Source organism: Oncorhynchus clarkii, unplaced genomic scaffold (genome assembly GCF_045791955.1).
Source record: "Oncorhynchus clarkii lewisi isolate Uvic-CL-2024 unplaced genomic scaffold, UVic_Ocla_1.0 unplaced_contig_10535_pilon_pilon, whole genome shotgun sequence".
Lineage (NCBI taxonomy): Eukaryota > Metazoa > Chordata > Actinopteri > Salmoniformes > Salmonidae > Oncorhynchus > Oncorhynchus clarkii.
In genome coordinates, this window is record NW_027259041.1 from 21,909 (window position 1) to 42,358 (window position 20,450).

Genomic DNA, 20,450 nt, shown 5'->3' on the forward strand with positions numbered 1-20,450 from the left:
GTACCTGTTCCAAAACTCACGTATTTATCCTTCATAGCTTGTTGTCTGTACCTGCTCCAAAACTACAGTATTTATCCTTCATAGCTTGTTGTCTGTACCTGCTCCAAAACTACAGTATTTATCCTTCATAGCTTGTTGTCTGTACCTGCTCCAAAACTACAGTATTTATCCTTCATAGCTTGTTGTCTGTACCTGCTCCAAAACTACAGTATTTATCCTTCATAGCTTGTTCTCCGTCTTCTTTTTAAACAGGGGGCCAGTTGGTTTTCAGCACTTTTATTTCCATGACTGATCAAAACTTGTTTTCTTATGGATCTTTTTAATTTTAATTTTACCTTTATTTAACTAGGCAAGCCAGTTAAGAACACATTCTTATTTATGGGGACAGGGCAGGGCTCCAAATATATATGTATATTTAGGACAAAACACACATCAAGACAAGAGAGACAACACAACACTACTGTACATAAAGAGAGACCTAAGACAACAACATAGCAAGGCAGCAACACATGACAACACAGCATGGTAGCAACACAACATGACAACAACATGGTAGCAACACAACATGACAACAACATGGTAGCAACACAACATGACAACAACATGGTAGCAACACAACATGACAACAACATGGTAGCAACACAACATGACAACAATATGGTAGCAACACAACATGACAACAACATGGTAGCAACACAACATGACAACAACATGGTAGCAACACAACATGACAACAATATGGTGGCAACACAACATGGTAGCAGCACAACACATGGTACAGACATATTGTATCACAGACAACAGCATATGGTGAGCAATATGTTTGGTATGAAAATAAACAAAGAGAGTCACACATTCTATGTATAAATTCACAGTAATGTATTGGGTAAAACACCAACGTTTCTGCCTCACTGTGCCTTCTTCAGGGTGACCAAAACGTTGGTGTTTTACCCAATAAATGACTGGGAGTTTATATATAGAGTGTGACTATCTTTCTTTGTTTTTATAGCTTACAGTTTCTTTGCACTTAGTCAGCACCTCTACACCAAATCATTGCTCTGGGTGTTCGCACCAAAGTTATCGTGATAATGTCTAATCGTGACATCCCTGGCGATTCCCAGACTTAGTGGACAGTAGAATAACGTTGTTTTATTCCATTGTGTTCTATTCTATTATTATAATGTCCATACTGATGGTTTTTCATACATTATGTGAAGACCTTACAGAGAATGATAATGATATCCATTTTACTAATGCATTTTCATAATGCAGTGATTTGATGACGATCTCTCCCACTTTTCAGAAAACTAATGTAGGTTAGGAATAATGTAGGTTAGGACACTCATGACATCAATGCTTGTGGTTGGAAAATATTCATATTACTCTTTACCCTCCTGTGACATGAACGTAAATAACCTCCCGCGGTGTGGAACTGACCTTGGTTTACCCATAGAAATATAATCCATTCTATTTATGTGGGTGGGTTTGCCTTGGTGGTTTACAAACGTTAAGAAAATAGCGCGTGACTGATCTCATAAACTGAACCCTTCGACTTTCCATAGTGGCACTCCCCTAGACTTACAAACCAATCAAAAAATCGAGAGTTTATTTTCCCCTAAAACGTTTCAGTAAATTTAACCCGTGATGTTCGCACTCGCAAGAAGGCAGCAGTTCATTCCTGACTCTGTTTTTCTTTAGGTTGTGCTGTTGCGCACATATTTAACGGACGAGCGTCTGGTCTTTACTAGTGGACAACATGAATCATTAATTTCGCTGAACGTCTAAATGTCAATCTAAAGGAGCCCGCAGGAGGTGAAGCGGATTCCTCTGGTCACGCTCCCGCAATTATGGCGTCCGGATATGGGTACGAATCGCGGACTATAGGCAAAGATGATGTGAACTACAGGATGCATTTCCGTATGATCAACGAGCAGCAAGTGGAGGATATTACACTGGACTTTTTCTATAAGCCGCACACAATAACACTGTTAACATGCACAGTGCTCAGCTTGATGTATTTTGCATTTACAAGGTAAGTAGAGTTCCTAGCCAGTTAACTACCGGTAGTTAACACTAGCTAGCTATATGCTAACGATATTGACTGGGCCAACTGCCAGAGCAGCTAAGTGTTTGTTTATGCAGTCAAAAAGTAATTACGTTCGCTAGTATTTCCGACTATTGACATGTGTAACTAAGGTCTTTCGATGAAGTAGTTAGCTAGCTTAAGTTCTCTGGTGCGGGACTGACCATCTGGCTCCTCGCTCTCGTCTCTAATGAAGGAGAATATTTAATTTGTTTGGTTTCGATGTAGCAAGTGGGCTGATTATTTGCTATTTGTAGCTACATTGTGTCAACGTGCCACGTTTGTATCTTTTCTATACCGTGGGGAAGGATCTCCCTTCCTTGTTCCTGGTGGTCCATTTTTATCTGCAAGATGCATCTAGCCGTTTCTTACATCATGGGTGCGTTCAGTTCGATTGAACATTTGCTACGTTGCGGAACTGTTTGCATTGAACGTTCTTGAACAGTCTTTGAGGTACCTTTGCGCCGTTTGTTGGGTGTGGCAGGCTGTGGTTGAAGCAACGAGTTACGTATTTAAAGGAGAGCGGTGCATTTTGAACTCGCAACCCAACCTCTCCCGGTTTTCAACTGGTCGTTCGTACAGCACCGTTTCCACTACGTTTTTCGTACTGAACGCAGCCCATGATGCACAGCTTGACTGTTTCCAAATGGCATCCTATTCCATATAGCAGCGCCCTGGTCAAAATGATTTCACTATGTGGAATGGGGTGCCATTAGGGACAAATCCCTTATCTGCTGCACTCATCGAGTGGTTTATCCTCAATAACCAAATGGATTGGGGGGTGTCAGGAGTAGGTCAACCAGCACTGATGAGTGAATTATAATATCATTTCAGCCCTCTCACTGGTCTTTCATAAGTGTGATTGAAGGAGAGCACTGTACAGCAGGCTATGTGGGGACAGGGGTGGGACTAGAATTTGGGTTTCAAACCCACCTGTCCAATCAGTGTATCCGTTTTAGAACTGTTTTCATCTCACTGACTCTGAAATGTCTTAATGCTGGTTTTGGTTTGTGTTAATAATCCTTGCCTTTTTGTTATGTTAGGGATGAGACAAACGAAGACGCCAACTTGTGGGTGGGCCTCATCCTGGTCCTCTCCTTCTTCCTGGTCATCAGTGTTCTGGCCTTCCCTAACGGTAAGGACAAGGTTGTATAAGTTGCTTCTGACATCAAATGGCACCTTTTTCCCCTATATAGTGCACTACTTCAGACCTGGGCTCTGGTCAAAAGTAGTGCACTATATAGGGAATAGGGTGCTAGTGTAACCGCTGTGAAATGGCTAGCTAGTGCGCGGTAGTAGCGTTTGAAACGGTGATGTCACTTGCTCTGAGTTCTTGAAGTAGTTGTTTCCCTTACTCTGCAAGGGCCGTGGCTTGGTGGGTAACGATGCTTCGAGGGTGACTGTTGTCTGTCTTCATAAAACGTTGTACGTGTCAGACATCTCTACGTGTCAGACATCTCTACGTGTCAGACATCTCTACGTGTCAGACATCTCTACGTGTCAGACATCTCTACGTGTCAGACATCTCTACATGTCATTGTACACCAGCCTTGTAACTCTTAAGTGTGGATGAAGTTGTTGATTCAATATTTTGACACTTCTCTCTCTAGGACCATTTACCAGACCACATCCGGCGATATGGCGAATAGTTTTCGGTAAGTGACAAATATAACAATCCCTTTTTTTGTATAGGCCTAGCTACCATTCCAGTTCACTTTGAATGAGTTTAACCATGAATTATCCACCCAATTCATGAGAGTTGGTAATCTCTCTAGGTCTCTTTATAGGTTCCTTCCTTCTAGGGAGTGTTTCCTGGCCTCTGTGCTTCTGCTTCAGTTGCTCTTTGGGGTTTAGGCCTACTTTCTGACAACTGTTGATGTAAAAAGGGCTTTCTAAATTGCTGAAACCAGTTCAGACCTGATTGAATGAGATTCCGCCTAATCTGTTATTGCGCTGTTATGGCCAGGTCTGAGTGTGCTGTACTTCCTGTTCCTGGTGATCTGACATCTCCCTGTTATGGCCAGGTCTGAGTGTGCTGTACTTCCTGTTCCTGGTGTTCTGACATCTCCCTGTTATGGCCAGGTCTGAGTGTGCTGTACTTCCTGTTCCTGGTGATCTGACATCTCCCTGTTATGGCCAGGTCTGAGTGTGCTGTACTTCCTGTTCCTGGTGATCTGACATCTCCCTGTTATGGTCAGGTCTGAGTGTGCTGTACTTCCTGTTCCTGGTGATCTGACATCTCCCTGTTATGGTCAGGTCTGAGTGTGCTGTACTTCCTGTTCCTGGTGTTCATCATCTTCCTAAACTGGGAGCAGGTGAAGAACGTCATGTACTGGCTGGACCCCAACCTGCGCTACGCCACCCGGGAGGCTGACATCATGGTGAGTAAGCAGCAGCCTTGCTCTCCTATCAGTCTCTGTGGTTGCTTCCCAACTCACCCTGTTCCCTATGGAGTGCACTACCTTTAACTAGAGTCGTGGTCAAAAGTAGTGCACTATAATAGGGGAATAGAGTGCCATTTGGGACGCACACTTTCTTTACTGTCAGTTTCTGATCTCTTAGCTATCAGTCTCTTGGTTAGCACATTGACCTCGGCTACTTCCTGATTCTCCACCTGAGGTGCACACTTCCCGGCATGCCTTTTAACAATTGTGAAACTCCCTCCAGCCAATTCTTACACCAATCCAATGCTTTTAATCCATGATGGGAAGTGTGCAAGTCCACACTTTGGGGGAAAAGGGTGGAGAAACAGGATACAGCCCTCTTCTAGCACCAACACTCACTTCCTCATGCTCTTGTTCTGATTGGCTATTGTTGATGTCGTCTCTGGCCGCTGTGCTCTGCTTGTAGGAGTATGCAGTGAACTGTCACGTGATCACCTGGGAGCGAATCCTGAGCCACTTTGACATATTTGCCTTCAGTCACTTCTGGGGCTGGGGCATGAAGGCCCTGCTCATCCGCAGCTACGGCCTCTGTTGGACCATCAGCATCACCTGGGAGCTCACTGAGGTACACAAACACCCCAAAGCACGAATACACACAAACACCAAATGTCAGAACATTTGGTTAGGAGAGTGTCAGAGAAGGAGTTTAGGAGAGGTATAAATGATTACTCTTCCTCTCCCTATTTTCCCCCTCCTCATCCTCTCCTCCTCAGCTGTTCTTCATGCACCTGCTGCCTAACTTTGCTGAGTGCTGGTGGGACCAGCTGATCCTGGACATCCTGTTGTGTAATGGAGGAGGCATCTGGATGGGTATGACTGTCTGTCGCTTCCTGGAGATGAGGACCTACCACTGGGCTTCCATCAAGTAGGTACCCCATAACCCTACCACTGGGCCTCCATCAAGTAGGTAGCCCATAACCCTACCACTGGGCCTCCATCAAGTAGGTACCCCATAACCCTATCACTGGGCCTCCATCAAGTAGGTACCCATAACCCTACTACTGGGCCTCCATCAAGCAGGTACCCCATAACCCTATCACTGGGCCTCCATCAAGTAGGTACCCATAACCCTATCACTGGGCCTCCATCAAGCAGGTACCCATAACCCTGTCATTGGGCATCCATCAAGTAGGTACCCATAACCCTACCACTGGGCCTCCATCAAGCAGTTACCCATAACCCTATCACTGGGCCTCCATCAAGTAGGTACCCATAACCCTAACCCTATCACTGGGCCTCCATCAAGCAGCTACCCATAACCCTAACCCTATCACTGGGCCTCCATCAAGCAGCTACCCATAACCCTAACCCTACCACTGGGCCTCCACCAGGTACACAAAAGTATATGGACACCTGCTCATCAAATATCTCATTCCAAAATCATGGGCATAAATATTTAGTTAGCGCCCCCCTCCCCCTTTTCTGCAAATAACATCCTCCGCAATTCTGAGAAGGCTTTCCACTAGATGTTGGAACATTGCTGTGGGGACTTGCTTCCATTCAGCCATGAGCATTAGTGGGGTCGGGGCTGTTGCTGAAACAGGAAAGGGCCTTTCCCAAACGTTTGCCACAAAGTTAGTAGCACAGAGTCATCTAGCATGTTATTGTATGCTGTAGCTTTAAGATTTCCCTTCACTGGAACTAAGAGGCCTAGCCCGAACCATAAACCCAGATTCTTCCATCGTACTGCCAGATGGTGAAGCGTGATTCATCACTCCAGAGAACACGTTTCCACTTTTCCAGAGTCCAATGGTTGATCGCCTTACACCACTCTAGCCGAAGCTTGGCATTGCGCATGGTGATCTTAGGTTTGTGTGCGGCAGCTCGGCCATGGAAACCCATTTCAGGAAGCTCGCGACGAACAGTTCTTGTGCTGACGTTGCTTCCAGAGGCAGTTTGGAACTCGTTGTCAGTGTTGAAACCGAGGACAGACAATTTTTATGCGCTTCAGCACTCGGCGGTCCTGTTCTGTGAGCTTGTGTGGCCTACCACTTCACGACTGAGCTGTTGTTGCTCCTAGATGTTTCCACTTCACAATAACAGCTCTTACAGTTGACCGGGGCAGCTCTAGCAGGGCAAAAATGTGATGAACTGACTTGTTGGAAAGGTGGCATCTTATGACGGTGCCACGTTGATAGTCACTGAGCTCTTCAGTACGGGCTATTCTACTGCCAATGTGTGTCTATGGAGATTGCATGGCTGTATGCTAGATTTTTATATACAGGTCAGCAAACGGGTGTAGCTGAAAATGCCGAACCTGCTAATATGAAGAGGTGTCCACATACTTTTTCCTATGTAGTGTAGGTGCTCCTAGCCCTACCACTGGGCCTCCAGCATGTAGGTCCCCTCCCTCCCTCGCTTTACTGGCTGTGTCACAATTGGCACCCTTTTCCCTGTAAAGAGCAGTTCTTTTGACCAGGCCCCATGGGGCTCTGCAATAGCGTCCTGTCCAGGGGGTGTACTTGTTGGTCAAGCTGCCTCGCGCTACCTAAACAGGAGATCTGCTTCTGGCTCATACAAGGCTACTTACTTTCTCTAGGGAATTGAGTGACATTTGTTCACGTCTCAGAAACAAAACCGTATGGAAATTGACTTCCTACATTTTTACATTGACCTTTTTAGTCATTTATCAGACTTTCTGATCCAGAGGCACTTACAGTTTAGCTTTCGTTTGGTATTATCAGGCCCGTTGCCCGGTAACGAGATGGCCTTGAATGATTTATGTAATGGCGTTGTTTTCATCCTAGTTAGCTGTGTGTTACTTATCTTATTGTATGTCTATTCACAAGCCTTGTTAACTCTTCTGCCGTGTGTGTGTGTCTACCTGTCCAGGGACATCCACACCACGACAGGGAAGATCAAACGTGCTGCGCTCCAGTTCACCCCGGCTAGCTGGACCTACGTCCGCTGGTTTGACCCCAAGTCTTCCCTGCAGCGCGTCACCGGGGTCTACCTCTTCATGATCATCTGGCAGGTATGTTCCTGGTTTCAAACGTACAACTGTCATTCTATTTCTAATGCACCCATGTCCAATAACACCCTATAGTGCACTACTTTAGGGCCCTGGTCAAATCTGACCTGACAGCACTAGGTATATGGGGAGTTCTGGCCTGACAGGGGTTAGCTGTTAGCCCGAGGTATATGGGGAGTTCTGGCCTGACAGGGGTTAGCTGTTAGCACTAGGTATATGGGGAGTTCTGGCCTGACAGGGGTTAGCTATTAGCACAAGGTATATGGGGAGTTCTGGCCTGACAGGGGTTAGCTGTTAGCACTAGGTATACGGGGAGATCTGGCCTGACAGGGGTTAGCTGTTAGCACTAGGTATATGGGGAGTTCTGGCCTGACAGGGGTTAGCTGTTAGCACGAGGTATATGGGGAGTTCTGGCCTGACAGGGGTTAGCTGTTAGCACTAGGTATAAGGGGAGTTCTGGCCTGACAGGGGTTAGCGGCTAGCACTAGGTATATGAAATGGTTTTGCTACGGTGTTCCCTAATGAATATGACCCTGGGTTAATGATGGAAAGCACTGGAGTTTATTCAGTGCTTCACCATCTATCCATCCACCCCACGGTGTGGTGGGGCGCTGACCCCCGTCCAGAAACTGTCCATCTATACAGTACCAGTACAGTACCAGTGTTGTACCATCTATACAGTACCAGTGTTGTACCATCTATACAGTACAGTACCATCTATACAGTACCATCTATACAGTACCATCTATACAGTACCAGTCAAATGTTTGGACACACCTACTCATTCCAGGGGTTTTCTTTATTTGTACTATTTTCTACATTGTAGAATAATAGTGAAGACATCAAAACTATGAAATAACACCTACGGAATCATGCAGTAAGTATTTTATATTTGAAATTCTTCAAGGTAGCCACTTTTTGCCTTGACAGATTTGCATTCTACAATTTAGAAAATAGTTTTAAAAAAGAAACCCTGGAATGAGTAGGTGTGTCCCAACTTCTGACTGGGAGTGTATAGATGGGAGTGTATATATGGGAGTGTTTATGTGGATTCTGCCTGGTGTGTTCTTATTGAAATCTCATTACTTAAAGAGTGAGAAACTAGCCGGATGACATGTGACTGGTCCCAGCCAGAGAGCCCACCATAGCTGCCAATACTCCTTCACCCCCCCTTATCCTCAATACTGGCTGCCATGGTGATGAAAAGCTGAGCAGCTTCTCTTGAAATGGACTAGTCTCTCCTCTCCCTCCCTCCCTCTGTCTCCTGTTCCCAACACTCTGGGGGCTTGAAATAGTAATTACCCACTCTTTGAGAGGAGCTTGAAGAGGGGTGGGGGGTGAGAGTGGAGGGGTGGGTGAGTAGGGAGAAGGGGAGAGTGAAGGTAGAGAGAGAGAGTCCTCAGTAGGAGCTACAGTTTAGCTGCTTTCTCTCCAGAGGGCCTCTAGACAGTCTTATTTGGCCCTGAGCCTATCTCTACACTGAGACACACACACACACACACACACACACACAGGCTCAGGGCCAAATAACAGCGTGTTGAGACAGTCTGGTTCCAGTCTCTTCATTATGCTGTACTGTGGATGATGAGGAGTGCAGGGTCAAACTGTGAGTGGGTCCAAATGTTGACATGGTTCAGGTTCACTGTATTGCATAGCTAGGCTATGTATTCTACTTCCTCATTTGGGAGGTAGAGCGAGGAGTTAGTTGAGGTGGCAGGTAGCCTGGTTGTTAGAGCATTGGACCAGTAACCAAAAGGTTGCTAGATCAAATCCCCGAGCTGACAAGGTAAACATCTGTCATTCTGCCCCTGAACAAGGCAGTTAACCAACTGTTCCTAGGCCGTCATTGTAAATATGAATTTGTTCTTAACTGACTTCCCTAGTTAAATTACAAAAAAATTTAATAATTAGTAGCTGTATTCAGTGTGATTAGAGCCCTCTGTAGTGCCCTGTGTAGGGGGTGGCTTTGTGATGGTGTCTGTGATAACTCTCTCTGTTTCTCCATAGCTGACAGAGTTGAACACATTCTTCCTGAAGCACATATTTGTGTTCCCGGCGTGCCACGCCCTCAGCTGGTGTCGGATCCTCTTCATCGGCATCATCACAGCTCCCACCGTGAGGTAGGAACCTCACCCCTCACCTGGGCTGATCTCTCCCCCCCTCTCTCCTCTGTTCTCCCCGACTCTCTCCTCTCTTCTCCCCGACTCTCTCCTCTGTTCTCCCCCGACTCTCTCCTCTGTTCTCCCCCCCCGACTCTCTCCTCTGTTCTCCCCCCCGACTCTCTCCTCTGTTCTCCCCCCCCCGACTCTCTCCTCTGTTCTCCCCCCCCCGACTCTCTCCTCTGTTCTCCCCCCCCCGACTCTCTCCTCTGTTCTCCCCCCCCGACTCTCTCCTCTGTTCTCCCCCCCCCGACTCTCTCCTCTGTTCTCCCCCCCCCGACTCTCTCCTCTGTTCTCCCCCCCCGACTCTCTCCTCTGTTCTCCCCCCCCGACTCTCTCCTCTGTTCTCCCCCCCCGACTCTCTCCTCTGTTCTCCCCCCCCGACTCTCTCCTCTGTTCTCCCCCCCCGACTCTCTCCTCTGTTCTCCCCCCCCGACTCTCTCCTCTGTTCTCCCCCCCGACTCTCTCCTCTGTTCTCCCCCCCCGACTCTCTCCTCTGTTCTCCCCCCCCGACTCTCTCCTCTGTTCTCCCCCCCCGACTCTCTCCTCTGTTCTCCCCCCCGACTCTCTCCTCTGTTCTCCCCCCCCGACTCTCTCCTCTGTTCTCCCCCCCGACTCTCTCCTCTGTTCTCCCCCCCTCTGTTCTCCTCTCCTCTGTCCTCCCCCCCTCTCTCCTCTGTTCTCCCCCCCTCTCTCCTCTGTTCTCCTCTCCTCTGTTCTCTCCACTCTCTCCTCTGTTCTCCCCCACTCTCTCCTCTGTTCCCTTCCCTCTCAATTTGCACCCCTTCTGCACCAGTCTTCAGAAAACTCCTCAGTCAGACCGTCAGTGTTTGTCCAACATGTCTAGAGTTAATGGCTATGAGAGGACAGCTCTCTGTCTGTGGTAAACTGGTTCACATGTCTGCCTTCACATCCTGTGTTTGTCCTGACCTGTGGTGGTGTTTTCTCCCTGTGTTTTTCAGGCAGTACTATGCCTACCTCACAGACACACAGTGTAAGCGTGTTGGGACACAGTGCTGGGTGTTTGGGTGAGTGTTATTTCATTAGCTACTACCATGACGACAGTAGATGATGTCTGAGGAGATAAAGCTGTTTACTCTGCTGTCTGCCATCTACACCATTAAACTACAATACACATTTACTGCAGTAGCCAGCCGTCAGGTCGATGATTTACCTTCAGTCAACAACTGAACAGAGCTCTTTGACGGTGTGGTTTGTACCGTTGGGCTGTGTGTTTGTACCGTTGGGCTGTGTGTTTGTACCGTTGGGCTGTGTGTTTGTACCGTTGGGCTGTGTGTTTGTACCGTTGGGCTGTGTGTTTGTACCGTTGGGCTGTGTGTTTGTACCGTTGGGCTGTGTATTTGTACCGTTGGGCTGTGTGTGTGTATGTAAACTGTAGCAGTGTGAGGGTGAAGACATGGGAGATGGAGGCTAAGGTTAACGGACCTTCAACAGCGTGGAGGACTGAGAAACTAGCTGGTTAGGGCTGTACACACACAGTCACACACACACAGACAGTCTGGCAGTGAAGCACTACAGAACAATGGCCTCCATTGTCCCCCAGCTAAACCCTGAGTATTAAAGACTGGCCGTATGAAAGTCATTACTAAGACGCATGGGGTAGGAGTGTGTAGGGTAGAATACTCTATAATACTGGAATCACTAAGTCAGTGTGTATTCTGACTGTTATTTATGATTAGATATACATACACTTCTCTCAATCAAATCAAACTTTATTTGGCACATGCACCGAATACAACAACCTTACCGTGAAATGCTGAATACAACAAGTGTTGACTTTACTGTGAAATGCTTTTGGGGCCTTCCTCTGACAACGCCTAGTATAAAGGTTCTGGATGGCACTAAGCTTGGCCCCAGTGATGTACTGGGTCGTACGCTCTACCCTCTGTGTGTATTCTAGTGGTTCCCATGTTCAGGGTAATAAGGGGTCGTACGCTCTACCCTCTGTGTGTATTCTAGTGGTTCCCATGTTCAGGGTAATAAGGGGTCGTACGCTCTACCCTCTGGGTGTATTCTAGTGGTTCCCATGTTCAGGGTAATAAGGGGTCGTACGCTCTACCCTCTGGGTGTATTCTAGTGGTTCCCATGTTCAGGGTAATAAGGGGTCGTGCGCTCTACCCTCTGGGTGTATTCTAGTGGTTCCCATGTTCAGGGTAATAAGGGGTCGTACACTCTACCCTCTGTGTATTCTAGTGGTTCCCATGTTCAGGGTAATAAGGGGTCGTACGCTCTACCCTCTGTGTATTCTAGTGGTTCCCATGTTCAGGGTAATAAGGGGTCGTACGCTCTACCCTCTGTGTATTCTAGTGGTTCCCATGTTCAGGGTAATAAGGGGTCGTACTCTCTACCCTCTGTGTATTCTAGTGGTTCCCATGTTCAGGGTAATAAGGGGTCGTACGCTCTACCCTCTGTGTGTATTCTAGTGGTTCCCATGTTCAGGGTAATAAGGGGTCGTACGCTCTACCCTCTGTGTGTATTCTAGTGGTTCCCATGTTCCCAAACTTTCGTAGACAACATTTGTGAAATGTGATTTTATAACCCCCCCCCCCCATTATATTCCATTAATATTCTGTCTATCCATGTTTGCATTGTGCATGTGGCATGTGTACTGTTGTCAGTCTGTTTATTTTGGTTAGCGCTTAGCAGGGGTCTGAATATGTTGCTTATTCCCTCCAGCTCCCACTAGAGTAAAGGCTGTTGGCAATGTTAACATCTGACCATGTAGATGGACTGGTTTCATGTTTCTATGGGCCTCAGCTTACCTCTCTGCCTCGCTCACCCCTCACCCTCCTCTCCCTCACTCTGTCATGTCACCACCCAGCCTGGTGACAGGTGTCATAGGGTGCATCCCAACAGCTACCCTATTCCCTTTATAGTGCACTACTTTAGACCAGGTTATCCACCATGGAGGGAATAGGGAGCCATTTGGGACACAGCTATAGCTGTCTGATTACCCAGCAGCCTTAGCTGTAGTGTGTGACGTCTGTGTGTGTGTGTCTCTGTTGACATCACAGGGCCATAGCGTTCCTGGAGGCTTTGGCGTGTGTAAAGTTTGGAATGGAGCTGTTCTCCAAGACCCAGGTCCTCTATGTGCTGCTGTGGCTGGTGTGTGTGGTAAGAATGGTCTCCACACAGCTGTCATGTTCAAGTAGTATTACTGTGCACATAAACATACCAGTCTCCACACAGCTGTCATGTTCAAGTAGTATTACTGTGCACATAAACATACCAGTCTCCACACAGCTGTCATGTTCAAGTAGTATTACTGTGCACATAAACATACCAGTCTCCACACAGCTGTCATGTTCAAGTAGTATTACTGTGTACATAAACATACCAGTCTCCACACAGCTGTCATGTTCAAGTAGTATTACTGTGCACATAAACATACCAGTCTCCACACAGCTGTCATGTTCAAGTAGTATTACTGTGCACATAAACATACCAGTCTCCACACAGCTGTCATGTTCAAGTAGTATTACTGTGCACATAAACATACCAGTCTCCACACAGCTGTCATGTTCAAGTAGTATTACTGTGTACATAAACATACCAGTCTCCACACAGCTGTCATGTTCAAGTAGTATTACTGTGCACATAAACATACCAGTCTCCACACAGCTGTCATGTTCAAGTAGTATTACTGTGCACATAAACATACCAGTCTCCACACAGCTGTCATGTTCAAGTAGTATTACTGTGCACATAAACATACCAGTCTCCACACAGCTGTCATGTTCAAGTAGTATTACTGTGCACATAAACATACCAGTCTCCACACAGCTGTCATGTTCAAGTAGTATTACTGTGCACATAAACATACCAGTCTCCACACAGCTGTCATGTTCAAGTAGTATTACTGTGCACATAAACATACCAGTCTCCACACAGCTGTCATGTTCAAGTAGTATTACTGTGCACATAAACATACCAGTCTCCACACAGCTGTCATGTTCAAGTAGTATTACTGTGCACATAAACATACCAGTCTCCACACAGCTGTCATGTTCAAGTAGTATTACTGTGCACATAAACATACCAGTCTCCACACAGCTGTCATGTTCAAGTAGTATTACTGTGTACATAAACATACCAGTCTCCACACAGCTGTCATGTTCAAGTAGTATTACTGTGTACATAAACATACCAGTCTCCACACAGCTGTCATGTTCAAGTAGTATTACTGTGTACATAAACATACCAGTCTCCACACAGCTGTCATGTTCAAGTAGTATTACTGTGTACATAAACATACCAGTCTCCACACAGCTGTCATGTTCAAGTAGTATTACTGTGCACATAAACATACCAGTCTCCACACAGCTGTCATGTTCAAGTAGTATTACTGTGTACATAAACATACCAGTCTCCACACAGCTGTCATGTTCAAGTAGTATTACTGTGCACATAAACATACCAGTCTCCACACAGCTGTCATGTTCAAGTAGTATTACTGTGTACACAAACCAGTCTCCACACAGCTGTCATGTTCAAGTAGTATTACTGTGCACATAAACATACCAGTCTCCACACAGCTGTCATGTTCAAGTGGTTTGTTTATGTACATAGTAAAACTAGTCTCCAAACAGTTGTTCAGGTCTCTAAAAGTACATATCACTATTTATGTTAGCAGACCAGTCTGTTTTTTGTCATAGTTAATGTACCATAAATAGCTTGGTCATCGTTAAGATCATGTGACTGTTGGACCAACGTACCAGGGCTGTAGTTGTCCTAGTATTAGATGATGACAGGATAACGTACCAGGGCTGTAGTTGTCCTAGTATTAGGTATTAGATGATGACAGGATAACGTACCAGGGCTGTAGTTGTCCTAGTATTAGATGATGACAGGATAACGTACCAGGGCTGTAGTTGTCCTAGTATTAGATGGTGACAGGATAACGTACCAGGGCTGTAGTTATCCTAGTATTAGATGATGACAGGATAACGTACCAGGGCTGTAGTTGTCCTAGTATTAGATGGTGACAGGATAACGTACCAGGGCTGTAGTTGTCCTAGTATTAGATGGTGACAGGATAACGTACCAGGGCTGTAGTTGTCCTAGTATTAGATGGTGACAGGATAACGTACCAGGGCTGTAGTTGTCCTAGTATTAGATGGTGACAGGATAACGTACCAGGGCTGTAGTTGTCCTAGTACTGCTTTATCTATGGAATGTCAGTGTGTTTACAGCTAAAAGGCCTTTCATTTTGTGGCTGACATGTTGGCTATATGAGGGACTACTTGATGTTGGTGTATTCATTTCATTGTATTCATAGATCTATGTATATGTATATTTTTGTATTTTATGTTTTGACTATTGTTTCAAGGACAATAAAGCTGAAACGTGACCTTGAACTGCCTGTGGCCTTAACTCTGTCTCCTGTCCTCCCAGGCCTTGATCACATTCCTGTGTCTGTATGGGATGGTGTGGTATGCAGAGATCTACGGCCCCAAAGAGAAGGTATGCTGACATACCTGGCTAGATATGAACTACACCTCGTTGACTACAGGATGGTCCTGCTGCAACCATTCTCCATATACATGCTCCTTTATTCATCACCCAGGTCATTTAGAACACATGTCCCTGGAACTGTGACTCTCCCAGGTCATTTAGAACACATGTCCCCGGAACTGTGACTATCCCAGGTCATTTAGAACACATGTCCCCGGAACTGTGACTATCCCAGGTCATTTAGAACACATGTCCCCGGAACTGTGACTATCCCAGGTCATTTAGAACACATGTCCCCGGAACTGTGACTATCCCAGGTCATTTAGAACACATGTCCCTGGAACTGTGACTCTCCCAGGTCATTTAGAACACATGTCCCTGGAACTGTGACTATCCCAGGTCGTTTAGAACACATGTCCCTGGAACTGTGACTATCCCAGGTCATTTAGAACACATGTCCCCGGAACTGTGACTCTCCCAGGTCATTTAGAACACATGTCCCTGGAACTGTGACTATCCCAGGTCATTTAGAACACATGTCCCCGGAACTGTGACTCTCCCAGGTCGTTTAGAACACATGTCCCCGGAACTGTGACTATCCCAGGTCGTTTAGAACACATGTCCCCGGAACTGTGACTATCCCAGGTCGTTTAGAACACATGTCCCTGGAACTGTGACTATCCCAGGTTGTTTAGAACACATGTCCCTGGAACTGTGACTATCCCAGGTCGTTTAGAACACATGTCCCTGGAACTGTGACTATCCCAGGTTGTTTAGAACACATGTCCCTGGAACTGTGACTATCCCAGGTCATTTAGAACACATGTCCCTGGAACTTTGACTCTCCCAGGTCATTTAGAACACATGTCCCCGGAACTGTGACTATCCCAGGTCTTTTAGAACACATGTCCCTGGAACTGTGACTATCCCAGGTTGTTTAGAACACATGTCCCCGGAACTGTGACTATCCCAGGTCATTTAGAACACATGTCCCTGGAACTGTGACTATCCCAGGTCGTTTAGAACACATGTCCCTGGAACTGTGACTATCCCAGGTCATTTAGAACACATGTCCCTGGAACTGTGACTATCCCAGGTCATTTAGAACACATGTCCCTGGAACTGTGACTATCCCAGGTCGTTTAGAACACATGTCCCTGGAACTGTGACTATCCCAGGTCATTTAGAACACATGTCACTGGAACTGTGACTATCCCAGGTCATTTAGAACACATGTCCCTGGAACTGTGACTCTCCCAGGTCATTTAGAACACATGTCCCTGGAACTGTGACTATCCCAGGTCATTTAGAACACATGTCCCTGGAACTGTGACTCTCCCAGGTCGTTTAGAACACATGTCCCTGGAACTGTGACTATCCCAGGTCATTTAGAACACATGTCCCTGGAACTGTGACTATCCCAGGTCATTTAGAACACATGTCCCTGGAACTGTGACTCTCCCAGGTCGTTTAGAACACATGTCCCTGGAACTGTGACTATCCCAGGTCGTTTAGAACACATGTCCCTGGAACTGTGACTATCCCAGGTCGTTTAGAACACATGTCCCCGGAAGTGCCGACAGTCAGCCATGAGGTTAAAGTGCCGACTGTCAGCCATGAGGTTAAAGTGCCGACAGTCAGCCATGAGGTTAAAGTGCCGACTGTCAGCCATGAGGTTAAAGTGCCGACTGTCAGCCATGAGGTTAAAGTGCCGACTGTCAGCCATGAGGTTAGAGTGCCGACTGTCAGCCATGAGGTTAGAGTGCCGACTGTCAGCCATGAGGTTAGAGTGCCGACTGTCAGCCATGAGGTTAGAGTGCCGACTGTCAGCCATGAGGTTAGAGTGCCGACTGTCAGCCATGAGGTTAGAGTGCCGACTGTCAGCCATGAGGTTAGAGTGCCGACTGTCAGCCATGAGGTTAGAGTGCCGACTGTCAGCCATGAGGTTAGAGTGCCGACTGTCAGCTTTAATTTGAGGGAATTTTCATCTGTATCGGGTGAATCGTTTAATAGGTACAGCACTTTTTGTGCATAACACCCCCCCCCCCCCCCCCACCCATTTTTAGGGGAACAAAACAAAAGTATTAGGACAAATTCACTTATGTGTATTAAAGTAATCCAAAGTTTAGCATTTGGTCCCATATTCATAGCATGCAATGACCACTTCATGCTTGTGACTTGGCTGGATGTATTTGCTGCTTGTTTTGGTTGTGTTTCAGATTATTTTGGGTCCAATAGAAATGTATGGTAAATAATGTGTTGTGTCATTTTGGAGTCACTATTGTTATAAATAAGAATATAATGTTTTTAAACACTTTTACATTAATGTGGATGCTATCATGATTACGGATAATCTTGAACGGGTCGAAATAATGATGAGTGAGAAAGTCGGACGCAAAAATATCATACCCCCAAGACATGCTAACCTCTCACCATTACAATAACAGGGGAGGTTAGTATTTTATATCATACCCCCAAGACATGCTAACCTCTCACCATTACAATAACAGGGGAGGTTAGCATTTTATATCATACCCCCAAGACATGCTAACCTCTCACCATTACAATAACAGGGGAGGTTAGCATTTTATATCATACCCCCAAGACATGCTAACCTCTCACCATTACAATAACAGGGGAGGTTAGCATTTTATATCATACCCCCCCAAGACATGCTAACCTCTCACCATTACAATAACAGGGGAGGTTAGCATTTTATATCATACCCCCAAGACATGCTAACCTCTCACCATTACAATAACAGGGGAGGATAGCATTTTATATCATACCCCCAAGACATGCTAACCTCTCACCATTACAATAACAGGGGAGGTTAGCATTTTATATCATACCCCCAAGACATGCTAACCTCTCACCATTACAATAACAGGGGAGGTTAGCATTTTATATCATACCCCCAAGACATGCTAACCTCTCACCATTACAATAACAGGGGAGGTTAGCATTTTATATCATACCACCAAGACATGCTAACCTCTCACCATTACAATAACAGGGGGAGGTTAGCATTTTATATCATACCCCCAAGACATGCTAACCTCTCACCATTACAATAACAGGCGAGGTTAGCATTTTATATCATACCCCCAAGACATGCTAACCTCTCACCATTACAATAACAGGGGAGCTTAGCATTTTATTTTTTGTTGGCGGGGTTGATATTTGTGCGTCTCATTTAGTTTGCTTAATTGAGCGACTAAAGTCACTGCAAAAACGTCTAAATTAATTACAGATTTCTTGAGTTATCTTAGATTAATTCAGACTATTTTGAAGCCTCTGGCTACAGCATCTCAACATGGACAAACGGTAGTATTGCTGTTTTTCAAGCGAAGGTCTTTTTAAGGGAGTATGCGAGCACACTCGTTCAGTTTGCCTAGCCAAGTTTGCTGCCGCCTAAAGTCCCAGGGCCAGAGTGAGGGTTTGAGAGAGTTCTCTGAGTGAGGGTTTGAGGGAGTTCTCTGAGTGAGGGTTTGAGGGAGTTCTCTGAGTGAGGGTTTGAGAGAGTTCTCTGAGTGAGGGTTTGAGGGAGTTCTCTGAGTGAGGGTTTGAGGGAGTTCTCTGAGTGAGGGTTTGAGAGAGTTCTCTGAGTGAGGGTTTGAGAGAGTTCTCTGAGTGAGGTTTTGAGGGAGTTCTCTGAGTGAGGGTTTGAGAGAGAGTTCTCTGAGTGAGGGTTTGAGAGAGTTCTCTGAGAAGTACTCATAGCCAACTGGAAAGCTTTTCTACAGAAACCATGATTTGTGTAGAATGTTGTTTAACCCTCATGTTTACCGTGCTGTGAATGGCAGTTTCCACACCTGTGATTTTAGAGTTCCAACATAAACTAGCTGACTCACTGTGTAGTTTAGTCTTCAGGGAATATGACCTTGTGGTTCATCTGACCTTGTGGTTCATCTATAAAGAACATGACAGGATGTCACAGCTTTTCATCTGTAGATCATTAACCTTGTATTCACGCCAATGACTTTGTCCCAAATGGCACCCTACTCCCTATATAGCCTAGTGCACTACTTTTCACCAGGACTCTAGTGCACTATACAGTATAGGGGGGGAGGATGCCATTTGGGACTCCTGCCTGTGGCTGGATCAGCTGGCTGTTGGCTGTGTAGCGTTCTCTCAGCCCTATGTCAGTGACATGTCTGTTCTGACCCCTCCTGTGTTTTACAGAGCTACTCTGAATGTGAGGACAGCAACTACAATGAGGACTTTGTGTCAGAACAAGGGAAAGGTAACTATGGTGTCTATTCATCCTCTAGGGTTAAACAGAACAATGGAAAGGTAACTATCTATCTATCAGAACAAGGGAAAGGTAACTATGGTGTCTCTATTCATCCTCTAGGGTTAAACAGAACAAGGTAACTATGGTGTCTCTATTCATCCTCTAGGGTTAAACAGAACAAGGTAACTATGGTGTCTATTCATCCTCTAGGGGTAAACAGAACAATGGAAAGGTAACTATGGTCTCTATTCATCCTCTAGGGTTAAACAGAACAAGGTAACTATGGTGTCTATTCATCCTCTAGGGGTAAACAGAACAAGGGAAAGGTAACTATGGTCTCTATTCATCCTCTAGGGTTAAACAGAACAAGGTAACTATGGTCTCTATTCATCCTCTAGGGTTAAACAGAACAAGGGAAAGGTAACTATGGTCTCTATTCATCCTCTAGGGGTAAACAGAACAAGGTAACTATGGTCTCTATTCATCCTCTAGGGGTAAACAGAACAAGGTAACTATGGTGTCTCTATTCATCCTCTAGGGGTAAACAGAACAAGGTAACTATGGTCTCTATTCATCCTCTAGGGGTAAACAGAACAAGGTAACTATGGTGTCTATTCATCCTCTAGGGTTAAACAGAACAAGGTAACTATGGTGTCTCTATTCATCCTCTAGGGTTAAACAGAACAAGGTAACTATGGTGTCTCTATTCATCCTCTAGGGGTAAACAGAACAAGGTAACTATGGTGACTATTCATCCTCTAGGGTTAAACAGAACAAGGTAACTATGGTGTCTCTATTCATCCTCTAGGGGTAAACAGAACAAGGTAACTATGGTGTCTATTCATCCTCTAGGGTTAAACAGAACAAGGTAACTATGGTGTCTCTATTCATCTGCTAGGGTTAAACACATGCAGGTCATTATTAATGGGTTTCGTATGTAATATGCCATTTTTAGTTATTTATGCCTCCCATTGTTGGGTAACTTGAGTTTCATCCAATCTGAGACTGGGAGAGTTTACTGTAAATATAGCTAGGCAGTGGTCTGAATTCTAGTGGTTGACTGGGAGAGTTTACTGTAAAT

The 20,450-nt window shown here is 45.7% G+C and overlaps 1 protein-coding gene across 1 annotated transcript; it reads left to right on the forward strand.

Annotated features, from left to right (window-relative positions):
• Positions 1-1,744: 1,744 nt before the first annotated feature.
• On the forward strand, positions 1,745-19,378 carry LOC139399436 (phosphatidylserine synthase 1-like; the record flags this gene model as incomplete). Its single annotated transcript, XM_071144845.1, is given in 12 exon segments — positions 1,745-2,032; positions 3,127-3,218; positions 3,694-3,738; positions 4,340-4,464; positions 4,934-5,092; positions 5,241-5,392; positions 7,360-7,501; positions 9,506-9,618; positions 10,620-10,685; positions 12,693-12,792; positions 15,073-15,141; positions 19,318-19,378. Coding segments are annotated over 12 exon segments (1,309 nt in total), but the record flags the coding sequence as incomplete, so codon positions are not given.
• Between the last annotated feature and the right edge of the window lie 1,072 nt (positions 19,379-20,450).